This window comes from Silurus meridionalis, chromosome 23 (genome assembly GCF_014805685.1).
Source record: "Silurus meridionalis isolate SWU-2019-XX chromosome 23, ASM1480568v1, whole genome shotgun sequence".
Taxonomy (NCBI): domain Eukaryota; kingdom Metazoa; phylum Chordata; class Actinopteri; order Siluriformes; family Siluridae; genus Silurus; species Silurus meridionalis.
In genome coordinates, this window is record NC_060906.1 from 19442497 (window position 1) to 19460759 (window position 18263).

Here is an 18263-nt window from a genome sequence, read left to right on the forward strand (position 1 = left end):
TTCCACTAGATTTTGGGTTGTGCTTGTGGAGATTTGTGATCTTTCAGCCATTAGTATTAGTAAAGTCAGGTACTGAAGTAGGTGAGGTGAGGAGGCCTGGGGTGCAGTCAGCATTCCAATTCATTAGATTTGAGGTCAAAGCTCTATAGCAGACCACTCAAAGTTTTCCACTCCAACCAATGTAAACATATTTTATGGAGCTGGCTTCATGCATATGCACATTGTCATGCTGGAACAGACTTGGTCTCCTGGTTCAAGTGAAGGAAAAATCTAATGCTACTGCCTCCTAAGGCATTCTATACAATTGTGTGCCTCCATCTTTGTGTTAACAATTTGGGGAGGAACCACATATGGCTGCTGTCCCAATACTTTTGTCCATATAGTGTAACATAATATAATTTTCATACCCATACAATGATATACTATTTCTACCATGACCTTTCCTCTATATTTGCTAAATGCTGTATAATTGTTTCATTGTACACGACGCAAAGGAGTAAATATAACGGTGCATTATGTTTATATAACATAAACAATACAATACCTCCATACACAATCCCGAACTGTCCCGATCCCAGGACCTCGTCTGCAAAGATCTGGTAGACAGAGCTGATATCCTAAAAAAGACACAGACGACACTGTCAGTAATGTTCCAGTAAACTGTCCTGTAAACACTGAAATAACTGAAGCCTGGTGTTATAATTCGTTTGTATATATATATATATATATATATATATGTGTGTGTGTGTGTGTGTGTGTGTGTGTGTGTGTGTGTGTGTGTGTGTGTGCGCATGAAGATGCCAGTGAAATAAACCCATAAAATAAACACACTGCAGAACAAAGTTTCTTTCTTAAAGCTGATGTTTCTGGCACCACAATGGACTTTTACACTGTGGCCAGCCGTACGTGAAGGTAAATGGTTGTGATGGATCGGGAACATGGCAGTGCCTCATTAAGCTGCTCTTGGCAAAGAAACCTCTCTCAGGAAGTTCGCCATAATTTCAGGCTGGCCTTAGGAAACTTTAATCCTTGCGATCATCTTGTTTAAATGGAAATAAATGGAATGGAAATAAAAAAAGACACACTCACCACATTTTCTGTAATCTGTGAGTTGGATACTGAGATGCTGATAGACAGCTCTTCTAGACATTAAGAACAAACAAGAAAACAAACACAAATGTCAATCGGGTGGAATGTGCAGTTATTAGAAAGAAGCCTTGTATGTGAGCAAATCACTGAACATTCTTAGGTTAAAGCAGTACTATTGAGGAGAGACAATGAAGTAATGATATTCACACCACGAATGCTATACACTTCATGAATTGTCTAATAAGGGAATGTTTATAATCTATAAAACTGCTATTGAATTTTAGCTGCCATTAGGTTTAGTTTTTCACTACATCACAACGTACACCATGTTATAATTCATGCTCTTCTTAACACCAGCTATCGCTAAGTACAAAAGCTGAAAATGCATCACCAGTAAATGTCACAATAAGTAAAATAAGGATTGTGATTTTAATTCTTTTACAACTATTACAAAACAATGTACAGTTAAACACCACTGACTAATTTGAAGAGCATGTGCACCGTTGCCTGCTTCTCTGACCTTTACAGAGCATGGCTGTGTTTTACTTTAATGTTTAAACACAAGTACAGCGCCACAAGGGCTGGCAGCAAAACCAGGGGTATTTGCTGAAGCAGAACACCACAGTCAGCCTTTATCCAATTTTAAACACCCAGTATCACATAGAAGTCATGAGCAATAGTTAAGTGTGTTAAGATCTTCACAACACTGTATAGGGATCATTGAGCAACATAGCAGGAATTCAATGCTGATGTATTTTCTTCATTCATCAGCTTGAATGAATAATAGCAAGGATTCAGTCTGCGCCCAAATTCGGTTTGATCAACAAAGACACAATTTGCTCGCAGTCAACTCTCACATGCGCGTGATCCAACAACACAAATATTTCTCAAATTAACAATGATGTAATAATATGATCCTGGACTTCAGAATAAGTCTGATCTCAACTTGAAACTTTGGTATGAATTTTTGATTCTCTGGTGTAGTAATTCCTAAACCCCACTCCTGCAGGAATCTTCACACATCCTGCCTACTGATTATATACAATAATCTGACCAATCCTGCCTATTTCTAAATAATATTTGCACTACCTGCCCACTCCTAAAATTAGTCTGAGCAAATCTTCCTGCTAAACCAATCCCTTAAAAGTAATGTAAGGAATCGCTGTGACTTGCAAACTTGCATTGTGTTTTGTCAGAGAAACAAGGGCAGTATGAGGGTATGGGTCATTCTGGGTCATTGTAATATCGACTGTAGGAACTATTGATTGTGCCAGAGTTCATTTGAGGTCAAAGTTAGAGACGAGTCAGAGGTGAAAAGTGGTTATATTTCTACCCATCAAAGTAAGTGTAGTTAAACAAAGAGGCACAGACACAAAAATGTCAGCCATTGGTGTAGTGCAGACGTGTGCTGATGATCATCTTACAATATACTTCTGTTGTTCAGCAATGGACAATATAGATACTGTAGGTCTATTTAAAAAAAAATAATGTATTAAATGGGATTTTCAGTCCTTTATTAGGTTACACTTGAAGTTAAAGAAGAATTTATGTCTACAATTTCCAGTCCAAAATATATATCATCCATTAATTTTTCTCTCTACCTTTCCTTTCTTTGTTAATTGTGCAGTTCTAACCCCATTCTCTGATTCTATTATTTTGTATTCATTTTTTTTATTATAGTTTGTCTTTCTCTTGAACATCTAAATATTATGTTAATAGCATAAAAATAACAATTATATTTTAAGCACATAATTTGCTTTACATATAATAATATATAATGTGTATATTATATACCATTATATGTAAAGTAAATATAATTATTATGGGTGTTAAGATATTATTTTTAAAAACATAATTTTGTATTATTACTATTCTTAAAGTCATCACACATCACTGAAATGACGGATTTATTATTCAAAAAACTCATTAGAGGTCAGACGTCACAACTACAACATGAGAGTTATTCTACTAATACCAGATGCATGAACTACTGGAACTCAAATGAGTCCCTCTGTAATTTCAACAGACATTGCCTGTGTGTATATTACTCACTGTGGTCTTTGCCCTGACCGTGGCTGCTACACACGCTGGGTTGAGGGGTGACGGGCATCAGGGCCTGGCGTATGGCCTTCTCCCAGACGTGTGCCACCTCCAGACCGACTCCAGATGCTGCAAGCGTGGCGCTGGTGTGCTGCATGCCTGTGTTTTCCCCTACGTAATATACCATGTTGTCTGTGATGATCTCGAAGCAGTGCGGATTACTTCCCTGCGCCAGGCTACTAAAGTCTTGCGCCAACTCCACCTGGAGGATCTCTGACAATGGGATCTCCTAGATCACACACACACACACACACACACACACACACACACACACACACAGTTGCAGAGAGGTACTGTAGCAGAGTTTAAGTCCTATTCCAGTTTGGCTTTAGCTGGTCTGTAACTCCTTACCCTCTCTCTTTACTACTCTACTCAGAACTGAAGTAAGAAAGCTTTTCTTTCAGTTCTACACCAAAAAAAATCCAACCTTCCTTCCTTGAGGCCAACCCGCCCATGAAGAGAAGCCCGTTTGAGAGGGAAGGAGCACAGATCCAGCCAATAAGAGCTAAGCTCCTTGTGGTCAGAGCCGAGCGCCACATGAGAGGGCGCCGAATTACAGGACAGGACGGGCACGAGCCATGCTGGCGGCCTGCCAGTCTGAGCAACACCCCGCCTGAGTGTGTGGAGAGCGGGAAGACCCCCACCCTGACTCCGTTTAACTTCTCTCTCTCTCTCTCTCTCTCTCTCTCTCTCAAACACACACATGTTTCCTAATCACACTTCAAAGAAAGGGGTCTTTTACTAAAAGGCTATTTGAGGTTATAGGGTTAAATGAATATATATAACGGGAGAAAGAGATGGCAGGGAGGTAAAGACTTAGGTAGGCAGAGGAAGAAAGAAAACAAGGGAGACAGAGGGTGAGACACAAGTCCACCCATAACCCTGCCTGTCTCTGAGTGAGGCGTTAAAAAAATATCACACACAGACAGCAGTCTGGGTATTTTAACAAAAATAGTAGGCGAGGGGTATAAATGGAACTTTAAGGAGTGCATCATTTTCACCTCACAGTTTCATTCCAGAAAAATACTTTCGAATCCGCTGATGATGGTTTCGTGCTGAACTCCTGGCATTTCAATATGCTATGACAATGAATTTTGAATGTAGTTTGTACTGTTCCTCCTTGAGCCTGATGATAACAACTGCATGACAATAGCATCTCTCTCATTAGTTCTTCTTTTTTTTTTTTAAAAGAAACAAAAAAACTATAAGCTTTACCTGCCTAAATCATTTAAATATGAATAAAACCATGAAATGGCAATACATGAAATTCACAAATTCACTTATTACCACAGTGACAAATCCTTTACGTCACATTGTAGTGACAACAAATTACAATTAGCATATTTACAACTTTATTTATGCACATGTATGAAGCTGTGCTTATTTACTAAAAGGAAGATTTGTACTAAAACAAATCATAAGCAAATTATGATGGGCTATGCCAGTATATATTTACAAGTAATAAGGTTAACTATATAAGGTCAGTGATATATAGAACCTGTATTGAGTATTGAGGGGAGATGTATAACTACAGGAGTTGGGGCTATGCATATAGTGCCAGAGGGTCCAGGAGGTTCAGCAAGGTGGGCCAGGTATATATTTCTATACAATTCATTTATTTATTAGTATAGTGCTTTTAACAATGAACACGGTCTCAAAAAACTTGACAGATATAAACCGGCAATAAAGTTGTATTAAAGAATGTTTGTTGTAAGTTTATCCCTAATCCCTCTTTAATATAATAATCCCTAATGAGCAAGCCAGTGGTGACTGTGTCAAGGAAAAACACCCTGAGATGACTTAAGGAAGAATCCTTGAGAAAAACCAGACTCAAAAGGAAAAACCCATCCTCGACTGGGTGCCGCCAAATGTCCATTCATAACAGTTCAATCATTGTTGAGGTGATGCAAAACTGTTCATGCAACCTGTGGGTCATTGTAGTAGACTGTTGATATTAATTACAATTGTGGGGTTATGGACAAGTATATAGTGCCAGGAAGTGGGGCCATGTGGATTGTGCCAGAAAAAGTAGCAGCGTTATAGTAGGAGAACGGAGACATGCGTAGATCGGTAGAATGCGAGCTGAGAAAGCGGGACCAGGAATGTAGCTTCAAGAGGTGGGAATAGATGTGTATAGTGCCAGAGCAGCCAAGGGGGCAGGGCCATGTGCATAGCTTCAGGATATGAGGCCATGTGTATAATGCCAGAGAACAACAGAGCTGGTTGACTAACTATTATAAAATACTTCAAAAGTTAAAATCTAAACAAAAATGCTTTCTTGTACAAATATAAAATGCAATTACATTAATGCATGTGTGGGAATTATGTAAATCTATCTCTACTAATGGTATTGGAATGGAAAAACACAAAAATAAAAAAAATGCTAGATATTTACACGTAACATGAAAGCTATGAGTAATAACATGGTCTCTCACACACACACACACACACACACACACACACACACACACACACACACACACACTCGCACAAAAACCCAAATGTTAATCCAAATGGTTAAAAAATACTGCCAAGAGAATTTATCTGCTGTTGCAATGAGCTTTACCTTGTAGTATTTGGCTCCAGAGTCATTCTGGAAAAGGGTCAGACTTTTGCTGTCCAGCCTCCAATAATGTCTCTTTCTCTAAAAAAAAGAATAAAAGAACAACAGCAAACAGCAAGCAACGATCAGTAACCAGCAATTCATACAGCTATTTACACTGGTACATCAACATAAACTTCTTGCTGTAGTCTCAATCAAGACACTGGTTTTAAATATAGTATTAACTATACATATAGGAGTCAAATTGAAGAAAAATCTGCTGGAGTGATGTACAGTATCTCACAAGAGTGAGTACACCTCTCACATTCCAGCAACTATTTTTAGTATTTCTTCCCAAGGGACAATAATATAGAAATGAAAATTGGATATATTTAGATTAGTCAATGTGCAGATTGTGTAGCAGTACAGATGTACTGTCCTCTAAAAATAACAACATACAGCCATTATTGTCTAGATAACTGGCAGTAAAAGTGATAACAGCTGTACGTCCTGTAACCGTGCAAAGCCAAATGTACTATTCATCATGTTCATGTTTTTGTCTGCTTGACAGAACTATAAAAATGTGTGTATTTTGTATTAGAGCAGTTCAAATTGAGTACTTTGTGTACAATTCTCTCACACTGACTACTGGATGTTCAACATGGCACCTCATGGCAAAGACCTCTGAGGATTTAAAAATGAGAATTGTTGCTCTACACAAAGATGGCCGAGGCTATAAGAAGATTGGTTACAGTACCATGGCGAATATGTCTCCAGACCTGAACCCTATTAAGCACCTGTGGGTGCTTCTCAAGCGGAAGGTGGAGAAGCGCCATGTGTCTAACATCCAGCAGCTCCGTGATGTCATTATGGAGGAGTGAAAAAGGATCCCAGAGAACATCCTGTGCATCTCTGATGATTTCCATACCCAGGAGGAATAAGGCAGTGCTACATAACAATGGTGCTCACACAAAATATTCACACTTTGGATACAGTTTGACATGTTCACTCAGGGTGTACTTACTTTTGTTGCCAGTTTTGACAATTTAGACAATAATGGCTGCATGCTGTATTACTTTTAGAGGACAGTAAATCTGCATATTGACTACACTAAATATATTCAAGTTTCATTGTATTGTCCCTTTAGAAGATACTAAAATGGTTGCTGAAGTGTGAGGGGTGTACTCACTTTTGTGAGACACTGCATCAAACCGTGCTGTGTAACACCATCTTCAAGAAATATCTCTTGGAATAATGATGTTTATGCTTCAGGAAAGTTCTGCAGAGTTGTAGGTATTTTTTTTTTTTTATTTGTCACCCATAAGCCTGTTTTGCCTTACGCATCTCACCAGGTTGTCTCGACTGGTGTAGTGCACCATCCAGCCCTCCTTCACTAAGGTGGAGCTGCGTCTCTTGGTGTGTTTGATGGACTGAACCACACGCATCAGAGGGATGTTACTGCTGGTGGACGGACTGCAGAAAGGACACATGGACATGTCAACAATACATACAGTCATATTCAATGGTTTAAAAGGTAAAAAGTTTTTTAGATACATTTTAAACAGCTTTTTCAATTGAGTGTTTAATTTAATATTGTGGGGGGTCTGATAATGTGGTAAACTGGTCCAACATATTCTGCTCTTATATCAGAGAACACACTATACTCCTTCAATGCGTAATTATGCGTAATAATGCAAATTTATTGATCGTGTTTTATTTAATGTCGTTATAGCTACATATAAAGATATAAAAAATTGTTTTTAAACAAGTTAGTGTCATGTGATGACTAATGCTGTAGCACCTACTGTACAAACAGATCATTCTCTGAAAAGCTTGCCTTTTTTTATCAATTCTAATGTTAGCATAATTTGAAGGAGCAGAAGAACACATTTCCATCAATTCAAACTAGACAACTCCTTATAGAAACTTCAATGATTATACAGCATGTCTTGAAAATGTGTTTATTAAGAAGCTCATATTGGTGTGTGCGCCCTGTGTAGGGTTATACTGCAATGTTAGAGGTGCTGCCACACACAAGAAAAATGCAATATCTTCTGACCAAACCGATTGGAGAATTGTTGTTAAGAACAGTGCAGTGTTTAAAATCTTCAGCAACAGAAGATAAACGTACTATATAACCTGCTTTACTACCATCTAGTGTGTAAAGTATGGATGCTGTATGCATTCATTAATAACAAAAAAGTGCACTGTTGCTCTGCTTGCTTGGTTCTTGTCTAAGAGTTATGTTGCTATTGAATGCTTGCAGATAGCATAATCACCTGATAGCTTTTACTGTCTCTTCATCCTTTTCTCCGTCCATGAAGGGAGCGTCCATGTCCTCTGGAGTCGACCCCTCCTCGGGGTCATCCATACCTCGACTGCTCTCGCTGTTCACATCACTGCTGTCCACCTCCATTGTGACCTCCGAGTCGTTCCCTGGGCTGGCTGGCTCTGCATGTGCACACACACACACACCAATTATCTCCTTACACACTGCAAAAACACTGTCAGGGTGTAAAAGAATGATGTCCATCACTGGGCTAATGGGAGTTCGGTTTCAGCCTGTCTGCAAGTAAAATGTGAGAACGTGCTAACAAGCTGCTCACCTCCGTTAAACACGACCTCACCCAGGCAATCTCTTGGCACTTTCGATGCACATCTTTTATGACAGTTGAATTTGCAATCTGAAATGGGAAAAGGGCACAAAACAGGCCATAGTTCTGTTTAATATCAGCATGTAGCATACTATCGTTATTAAAATATTTAGGTTTCATGCCTTTGGTAGTGTAAAAAACGTCTCTTAAATAGATTCAGTGTGTGGGAATTTTAGTGCTTTGTAGGTAAAGTAGGAAATGCAACACATTGGGAAAATATTCAGTGGGATGGAGTATGAATACTTCATTTTTTTGTCACTTTTCCAACATGTCGTGTTTTTTTCCTTATATATATATACACACACACACACACACACACACACACACACACACACACACACACACACACACACACACACAAATACACACAGTATGTATGATAAAGTTCTCATACCCTTGCACTGCATGCCCTGGCGGAACAAGCCCTTGAGCAGCCGTTTGCAGTATTGGCAGATGGTGGGTCGTGTGTACGTGTGCACGTTGAAAGTGTGCGGTACTTTGACTCGACCCAACACCATCTTCTCCATCCAGATAGGCCGCCCGCTCCATGACGGGATTCGTTTCCCCGCCTCCAGCAGTGGCCTCTGCTACACACCCACATACCCACATACCCACAGTTAATAAAGACTTTGCTAATAGATAGAACAATGCCATTTACTTTAAACATTACAATTACAAAGTACAAGCTTTCAGTCAGCTTCTGTTCTTGGCTACTTCAGAAGTTCATCAGAAAGAAATGTCAACATTCCTGACATTTTGGGCTCTTTTTTTTTTTCTCCTATTGTCATTTTTCCTTTACATTGTTGGTACACATGCCAGCTAGGTGCCAGCTAAATCATCAGCCTTTGTTATTAACTAGTTAGGTGTTCACATTTCTGGTAACGTTCTCAGCACTGTCCCATTCTGCATGCCAATTTGCATACTATACATTCTAAGTAGTATCCAAGATTAGAATTAGTGAGTCCCAAATCATATATATATATATATATATATTTTTGCTAATCTTTGCTAATATTGTCCATAATTTGTTTGATGAGAGAGGAAGGGAAATTTGGGATGGGATGCATTTCAGAAAGGTGTAAGGGAAATGTGGGAAGAAATAAAGAAAGGGAATTGCCAATTAAATCATACAGTATAAATTATTTTAAAAAAGGATGAAGAAAAGCTAAAATGCAACAGGAAGTAATGGGACAGTTTACAAACTGAACAGAAACAACAAGGTCCTTTTCCATCACATGAAGTCCCAGTATTTACTCTTTTGCGACACAATTGTATTAGATGTATGTACTTTAACATAAAGGGAAGTTTATAGTATAAGTAGGCAAACTGGGATGCAGACCAGCACAGAACTACTCTAAATATCAGCCCCTGCACATCACATGATCTGGTCCTGCATTTACTAATGACTCCCACCTGTCTCTCATTATGACTTGTTAGCATCATTATGTAAGATCTAGTTTTTTTTCTGTGGCTTACTGTTGAGCTTCTGTTGTCTCGTGTGTAACATGTTCTCCCTTGTAGTCCATATACTTCTTGCCTTTTACACAGTGTATACATACTGTGCTTGCTTTCAATGATTTTATCCACAATAAATAATCTGCACTTGCATCCGTCTTTATTACCATTTCCTGACAATCACTTGAATTGCGAATCTATGATTTAAAATAAGACAAATAGTATTTACATATTTCTTAATCTCTCTGTTCAGTCCTCAATTGAAAGCTATACATTTCTCATGTTTTCCGTGTTTTCGCCAGTCTTGTCGGCCCACTCTTTTTTTGTTATTTCGGAGGTGTGCAAAAACACAGCACCAAAAAAAACCAAGGAGTCACAGACAGACCTTGAGAGAGAGATATAAAGTGTGACGCTCCCTAAAACTATTTACACTCGACTGAAGAGAGCAACAAACCTCATGACTTTTTTACTTTTCAATTACCAAAAAAAACAGATCATAGAGACATAGAGAACTCAAAACTCCATGAACTATGAAAGAAATACAGTTGGGCACTTCAATTGTGGGAAAGCTGAACTATATTTCTTTGTGGTTCTATATTTTTTTTTAGCTGTTCAATACTCAAACTCAAAACAACCCAAACTCCAAAAAAAAAAAGTTTGGACCATATGCAAAATGGCAGTAAAATTAAAGATGGGATTTATACATCTATTTTGAGCTGCATTAAAAAAAACTGTACCCATTTTTCATATAATTGTCTAATAAACATTTTTAATATACATAATTAATGATATATATTATTTCTGAGATTTATGCCTGCAACACAATCCAATATAATAAAAAAAATGGTGATTAAACACTGATGGTGATTCACTATGTGCACTTTTAATTGGTGGAAAACCATATTTTTTGTGGTTCTAATTTTTTCGACATTATTTAAGATTTCGATACACAAGAGAGATGCATGAAAATATATCATTTTTAATTTACATGTCTTCCATCTCTTGATGTTATAGTGTTAAATGTGTATGAATATTTAAATCCTCCAATCAGGATAAATGAATGAACTTGCTCCTTGGCGATAATGTGATTTTTGATATTCATGCCACTGTAAAATTGAACTGAGATGCTGAGAAGCTTCAGAGAAGTGGTAGCTTAGTAAGTAAGACATTGGACTGAGGTATTGGACTTTGGTTGTGAGTTTAAATCCCAGTCACACCAAGCTGCCACTTCTGAGCAAAGCCCTTAAACCCATAGCTGCTCAGTTGTATAAATGTGGTAAATGTAAGTCGCTCTGGATAAGAAAGTCTGGCAAATGCTGTAAATGTACATGTTGAAGAAGAAAAAAGAGAGATTGGAGAGCGCACCTCCTCAGGTGGCATGACCACGTTCTCAATGACCGCAGGACGTGGGACAGACAGAGAAGGTCCAGGCAGGGACACGTTGGACAGGCGTCTCTTTCGCACTCCACTGCAATTGTTGGGGATCTTAAAGGCACAGCGCTTGTGGTAATTAAGCCCACATCCTTAACAAACACACACACACACACACACACACACACACACACACACACACACACAGACAAAGTTAAAACATTCAATAAGTACCTAATAAGTGCCAGGTTTTCCTCCTCCTTTCTATATTATTTCTGAATAAAACTGAATAAACCTGTATATATTTCTAACTCCTGTCCTATTCATAAGTGTAGAGACTGTTTAAAGGGTAAATGTAGACTGCAGACACTCCAGCGCCCACTAGTGGCCCCTCTGTCAACCTTCAGAAACACAGTGCATAATCAGGTTAGGCCCCGTGTGGATGCAATTTAATGCACTTCCTGTAAATACCAAACGATAAAATAATCCATTACTTCATAGCAAAACACACGTTTCAAGAAGCAGAGCAGCCACCCGTATACAGTATCCCTCGCTCTGATTTCCACCCGGCACTAAATGACTGTGACATCTGCAGGACATAAAAGCTTTGTCCATTCTAAAGGAACACAGGCAGGAAGCCGCCTACAAGGGGAAAGCATCCCCGAGCGCTCTCGCTTTGATCCCAGCGCAGGAACGGCATTGCTGCAATGCGACCTTTTCACAGAGCCAGGTTTTACACTTCCTCACACACTCTGGACCACTTTATTGAGGTTTTCAGAGGTACTTATAGGTTTGATTTGTATGAACTTGGTACGAGCATAGAAAATGATAACGTTAGCAGAGTTTGTCCTTCAGGGAGAGTTTCTTGTACGCTACACCTGAGAAATTGTATGTAGTCTCTCCTTAAACTTAGCGTGAGTTCAAAAGATACTCCATAGTATCCTGATGGGAGAAAAATATTTTCTAAAGGCACTAAAGATGCCTTAATGAAGGGATCCACCCCAGTGATAGAGTGACAAATCCTACGTCACGGGACATGATTAGCCACCTAGTTTGTTTTTAATCACGAGCAGATTGGGCAATCGAAATGTCATTCAAATCTCCGTGGCAACCGCAGCAAAACAGTGGAACGTGTGACGGACCGAATGTTGTTTTTGTTCCACCCAAGTTCTGATGAAAGCTTTTTGCTCTTACGTTCCAGCTTGTTTTATGTCCTACTTTGGTTAGTTCTTTGGGGCAATGCAGCCATGATAATACTGCAGTGTTTGTGTGTGTGTGTGTGTGTGTGTGTGTGTGTGTGTGTGTGTGTGTGTTTGGGCATAGTCTTCCCCTTCACACTGCAGCTCATCAGTCTTTGTTCGCTCACGTTTGAGCATTAAAAAAAATCTTTCGTCACATGGGTGGTCTTTTAAATGTTACTGAATAAATTCTTATATGCGACAACCTCACAATATTACGATTTCAAGAATTTTTTCGGGGGTAATTTTTTGAATTCTTATGGACCTGGCAATACAATAACATGTACTACTGGTTCTTATCTTTTTTTATCCATTGACAGAAAAAACTCCTCCATAAAAAAAAAACCTCCATAAATTCTCCAGTGTTTCATGAGCAAGAATGTTATGAGATCAAGCAATAATTTGCTAAAAGATGAGAATAATTCAGCACTCTCAGGACAGTATTTCTAGAGACAGACTGACTTTGCGCATTTCATCCTCTACCGCACACTATATACTTATGAGTCTCAGCGAGTAAAGTGGGCAAGACTAAAATCCACTTCTAACTGCGTGTGATCTTTTTTCAGATATGACTGTCTGTACTGTCATGCATCAGTAAAGGATATTTTGAAATGAAATATTTTAGTAAAGCTTTGATAGTCAACATTATTCACCGCTGTGTCCACAGATGCAAGTTTGGTCTTTACTATACAAAGCCATTCATGAACACAGTTGTGAAACCCCACCAACTTCTATGGATTTTGTCTCACCTGAAGCAAACAGTAGAACAGTGGAATTGTGATTTGTGGTCCAATAAATCCACATTTACAATAGTTTTTTAGAAACAATCGCTTGGTCTTCAGACAATGGGGCAAAACAAACATCTGAATTCCTATCAGCATCAGGTTCAAAACCAAGTGTGTGTCATGTTGTTGAAGTATGCTGTAGGTATCTAATTTAAAATGAGTGTATCCTTTCAAAAATCATTTACATTTAAAAGGTACAACATGTATTTTGGTCTTTTCAAAATGGATAAATTACATTGTATTTTGCCTACTGTACCAACTTTAGGAATTGGAGTTGTATAAATAAGGCATATACACAATGGATATAAAAAACGCAGGGTTTTGTGACATGTAATAAAATCAACTCATTGAACTTAGCTCAAATTAAGTTACTATATAATATTAATCCTAGCTATATAAGTATGCACACACCCAAACTTCATTGAAACACCTAAACCACTCAGTGTTTTTCGCTAAGAGTCTATCAGCATGGTACTGCTCTTGTGCTGAAAACATTTTCCCATTTTTCTCCGCAAAAATATTCTACATCCATAGAACTGCATGGGCATCTGCACTGAGGTCAGTTCTTCAAGCAATTTTTATTTAAAGTTAGACCTGAGCTCTGAATTATTCAAACACAGTGATCTTATTTGGTTCATTTCCTTATTGATTTGGATGTATACTGCAATTTACTGTTGTGCTGAAATGTGAAATTGCTTTTCTTGTTCAGCAGACACCTGAAGGTTTTGCACTAAAATCAACTGAGGTTTGTAGATATTCTTAATTCCTACCTCCTTCATAGAAGCCCCAGTTCTGGCTGAAAAAAACTGCCACCACCATGTTTCACAACGGTGTATTTTTTTAAATGGTGAATTATGTTTGCATTAAACATACTACAGTAAAACCCCGCTGGACGAGCATAATTCGTTCTTGAAAATTGCTCGTAGGTCCATTTGCTCGTATGTTCGAACAGATTTTCCCCATTAGAATGAATGTAAAAGCGATTTAATCTGATCCGAGACCTCATTCAATCGCTTAATTCTGCACTTAAACAGTATTTGTAGCCTATTTCAAAAAACAAATACACCGCAAATTACCGTAATGTAAACATAATTTAACACTTACCCATGTGATAGTGGTTGATTGCGAGTGTGAGACGCACAGGGCTACACCACGCTCGTACTTTTCGACTATTTCCTTCTTGGTTTCAATGGTAATTCTATTTGCTTACTTTTTCCCAGACATTTTTCAAGATTTCTAGTGAAATAAAAATATAACACACTAAAAAAAAGTTACGTTTTTGCTGCACTGAACAACGAGAGTGACCGAGCGATGCGTCATCAACTAAGGGACTGATGCTCCCCTTGGCTGAAAGCGGGGACCCGGCAGAGTGGGTTCGCTTGTGCCTTCGAAATGTGCTCGCAAAATTTTATTCTATTTTGTGAGCAAGGTCGCTCGTATCTTCGTTTGCTCATACTATTAGTTGCTCGTACAATAGGGTTTTACTGTATTACTAATTATGGAATTATTATACCTTTGGTCTCATCTGACCATTTTGCGACATGGTTTTGAGTGAGTGAGTTGCGCTTATATGTTTTGTTTGTGAAAAAAAAGGCTAGCTACCTGACCCCATAGCCCAGACATGCAAAGAATATGAGATACTGTTGTCATGTGCAGAGCGGATGCTAAGAGTTTTTATTGAAAATTACGGCCCTCAAATGTTAAAGAACCTGAGGTTGAAGTTGTGGTTGTGGGAAACCTTAAAGGTTATACTAGGGGGGGGATACGCTTCCCTTAAAGGCTATATATAAGATAAAAGGTATATATATCTTAGAAGGCTAAGAATCTTCTCATCACTGGCCAAAGTAGATGTCAGGAAGGTGTGAATGCGAAAAAAGATTTATAAAACAGCAAATGTACCATCAAATGTACAAAATCATCATACACCGTTTTGTTCTGTTGTTTTTTAATTAAATATTCTATAAGCGGTACTGTGAAAGTTTTTCTTACATATCAAACTGTGAAAATGTCAAAACACCTGCGAGATTAAACAAGCTGTGACTAAATTATTTTGGCAAAATCTCACCTTCACACTTCAGACCCTGACGCACAAGACCCCAGAGCATCTCGCCGCAGTCGTCGCAGAACGCTGGGGCTTTGTAGGAGTGCACGTACAGAGCATGAGGACGGATCTGGAAGTCCTCAACGGTGGCAAGAGCTTCAGGAAAAAAATAAAAATACAAGGACATGTGATGTTACAATAAAAGAATCAGCAGAGTAGCAGAAAATGAAAGGCGCAAGAACCTGAACAGATGAGGATTATAAAAGTATCCAATCTTTCATCTGTCCTATGAAGAAATTCATTCTGTTTCTTGGTGACGAAAAGGAACGTGATGAAATCTTTTACTGTTGTAGACTCAATATGCTTTCCAAGATGCTTTTCTGCTCACCACAGATTCAAAGAGTTACAATAGTTTTCCTGACGGCTTCAACCAGTTTCAGCATTCTTCTCACCTCTCTCACAGAAATGCTGCTTACTGGATGGGGATTTTCACATCATTGTGTGCAATTTCAAGAGACATCTCAGGAGATCTTCAGTTTCTAAAATACTCAACCAACAACCATGCAGTCAAAGTAACAACAAGTCTACTTAAACATGCATTGACATGCATTTGTGGCTGAGTTTATCAGTTCTATAGGATATTTGATTGGATCGTTTATCATGAAAATTTCGCATCCTAACTGCGGGTTCGGAACCGTGCCATATGAAAAGTTTTCTCAGTACCAAAACACTTTGTTCCAATTCCTTTCTGCTTTTCTCAGGAGCCGTGCACAATTCAAATCACGGCAGCTATTTCCATGCAATCAGCAGATCAACACACAAGGAACGTCTTCACATCCACAGAGCAAAACACCTCCATGGTAACAACATTCCTGACGCATCTACGGAGAGAAGCAAACTCGGAGGAGAGAAACTATTTAGAGGAATATCAATGATGTCAAGAAACATGCACGCACACACACACACACACACACACACACACACACACACACACACACACACACACACACAAAACGACCAGGAGAAGAGGACCATGGCTCCTTGCTAAAACTCAATGTAACAGTAAGGGTGATGTCAGTAGTAAATTGGTCCTTAAACAGATATTTAATTTTTTCATCATCCATATATTTTAAGCTCTATTTATCTATTGAATTAATTATATACAGGTGGAGATGCGTTACATTGAACCCTTCATAACTTGAAAATACTGAGACATTCCCTAGCCTACCCAGGAGTCTAAAAGAATGGTGATCAGTATGGGGTAGTATACTGTGATTTGTTAATAATTTAGGAAAACTGAGCAATTTGCAGTAGCATACTGTGGCAGTAGCAGTAGCAGACGTGTGGACAAGGTTCAGTTGGCAAGTAGAGGGCGTAGCATACGCTGCTACGTTTGCCTGCTGAGGGAAACGTTAAAATGCATGTTATTTTATCTTATCGCTGTCATCACTGTAAGATCAAAAAATCGCTGTATTTGTTTGAATGCCTTTCGTTTATCATTCAGAACGTTTTCAGATCATTTATTTTTTATTCCTTTTAAATAAAATGTAAAGGATAAGACAATTACATATAACCATTTGATCATATAACCATCAAGGAAGTGATACAAGAAACATAAACAATGACAAGAAAGACTGATGGAAAATGTGCAGGCAAAGAAGGGATTTCTGCTCACAAGATTCACTTTAAAGCACCATCACCTACTGTGGCAGTCAACACAGATTTGTTTACCTTAATATGCTTCAGCCTTCACCGCATTCAGTCGTGTTTTTTATTCGCCTACATTGTTTATTAATTCCACTTAATTACAAAATGTATAATTCGGTTATGATAATTATGATGCTACGGAAATCCTGGATTTGTGGTTCGTATTTAAGGATCATTTATTGGGAGGTGGAAAATGACGCTATGGCCTTACGTCATGCACAACAATAAAATAACAAATAAATTTCCACATAGGAAGCACCTGTGCATCCTTGATCGAGCTCCATGTCACGAGTTCAAGCGTGCAGGAGTGAGGAGGTAAAGAGCCGTCACGTACAGTATTTGGAAACAACCCCAATTTAGAAAGTCAGTTTGTTTTTATTTGGGCAAGAAAGCTTTGGGATAGGAAATGACATCATGGGGATAAATCTCCAACATCTTCGGAGTTCTTCAGTGAGTGTCTCCTAAATATTAAACAATCTGTTGTCTTAATTGTGGAATTTGAAGGTTAGATAACATGTACATACAGTGTGGGGAAAAAAAAACATTCAGTGTATTTCAATGCTGCTGCAAAACTGTGGCTGGATGCACATGTAATAGTGATGTATTTTGAACAATAATTACATGAACAGGAAATTCTTATTTGTCCTTTGGTCTCTGTTTCAGTTCCAATACAGAAGGCGTGTCCTCTGTATCTGTCAGTCACAGTGAAGGAGGCGTGTCCTCTCTATCTGTTAATCCCAGTGAAGGAGGCATGTCCTCTCTATCTGTTAGTCCCAGTGAAGGAGGTGTGTCCTCTGTATCTGTCAATCCCAGTGAAGGAGGCGTGTCCTCTGTATCTGTCAGTCACAGTGAAGGAGGTGTGTCCTCTCTATCTGTTAGTCCCAGTGAAGGAGGCATGTCCTCTCTATCTGTTAATCCAAGTGAAGGAGGCGTGTCCTTTGTATTTGTCAATCCCAGTGAAGGAGGCGTGTCCTCTCTATCTGTTAGTCCCAGTGAAGGAGGTGTGTCCTCTGTGTCTGTCAGTCCCAGTGAAAAGAGGTGTGTATTCTATACTAATCAATCCCAGTAGAAAGAGGTGTGGCCTCTGTGTTTGTCACTCCTAGTGAAGGGGTCCCCATGGCGTACATGTGTGGCCTCTATATCAGTCAGTACCAGCAAAGAAGTCGTGTTTTCTGTGTCTAACTTAGTTGACAAACTTTGTTAAATTAAAAAAGAAATTTATTAAAGCTTGCTCAGAAATGTTTTAGCCTTGCCTCGCCTAACGGAGTACCTGTGGTCTCT

At 38.7% G+C, this 18263-nt stretch overlaps 1 protein-coding gene across 3 annotated transcripts in view; it reads right to left on the reverse strand.

The window, feature by feature from the left end:
* Nucleotides 1–18263, reverse strand: part of LOC124377239 (serine/threonine-protein kinase D3-like) — a 56369-nt gene that overhangs the window by 8234 nt on the left and 29872 nt on the right. Inside the window, exons 4-13 of one of the 3 annotated variants that reach the window (XM_046836632.1) lie at nucleotides 15300–15431; nucleotides 11206–11363; nucleotides 8780–8969; nucleotides 8338–8415; nucleotides 8011–8182; nucleotides 7081–7204; nucleotides 5756–5833; nucleotides 3142–3418; nucleotides 1090–1142; nucleotides 545–617 (exon numbers count right to left, since the gene is read on the reverse strand). In XM_046836632.1, coding sequence (XP_046692588.1) covers nucleotides 545–617; nucleotides 1090–1142; nucleotides 3142–3418; nucleotides 5756–5833; nucleotides 7081–7204; nucleotides 8011–8182; nucleotides 8338–8415; nucleotides 8780–8969; nucleotides 11206–11363; nucleotides 15300–15431 — 1335 coding nt within the window. Of the gene's footprint in view, nucleotides 1–544; nucleotides 618–1089; nucleotides 1143–3141; nucleotides 3419–5755; nucleotides 5834–7080; nucleotides 7205–8010; nucleotides 8183–8337; nucleotides 8416–8779; nucleotides 8973–11205; nucleotides 11364–15299; nucleotides 15432–18263 lie in introns of all 3 variants that reach the window. The other 2 variants (XM_046836633.1, XM_046836631.1) reach the window with 2 other exon arrangements.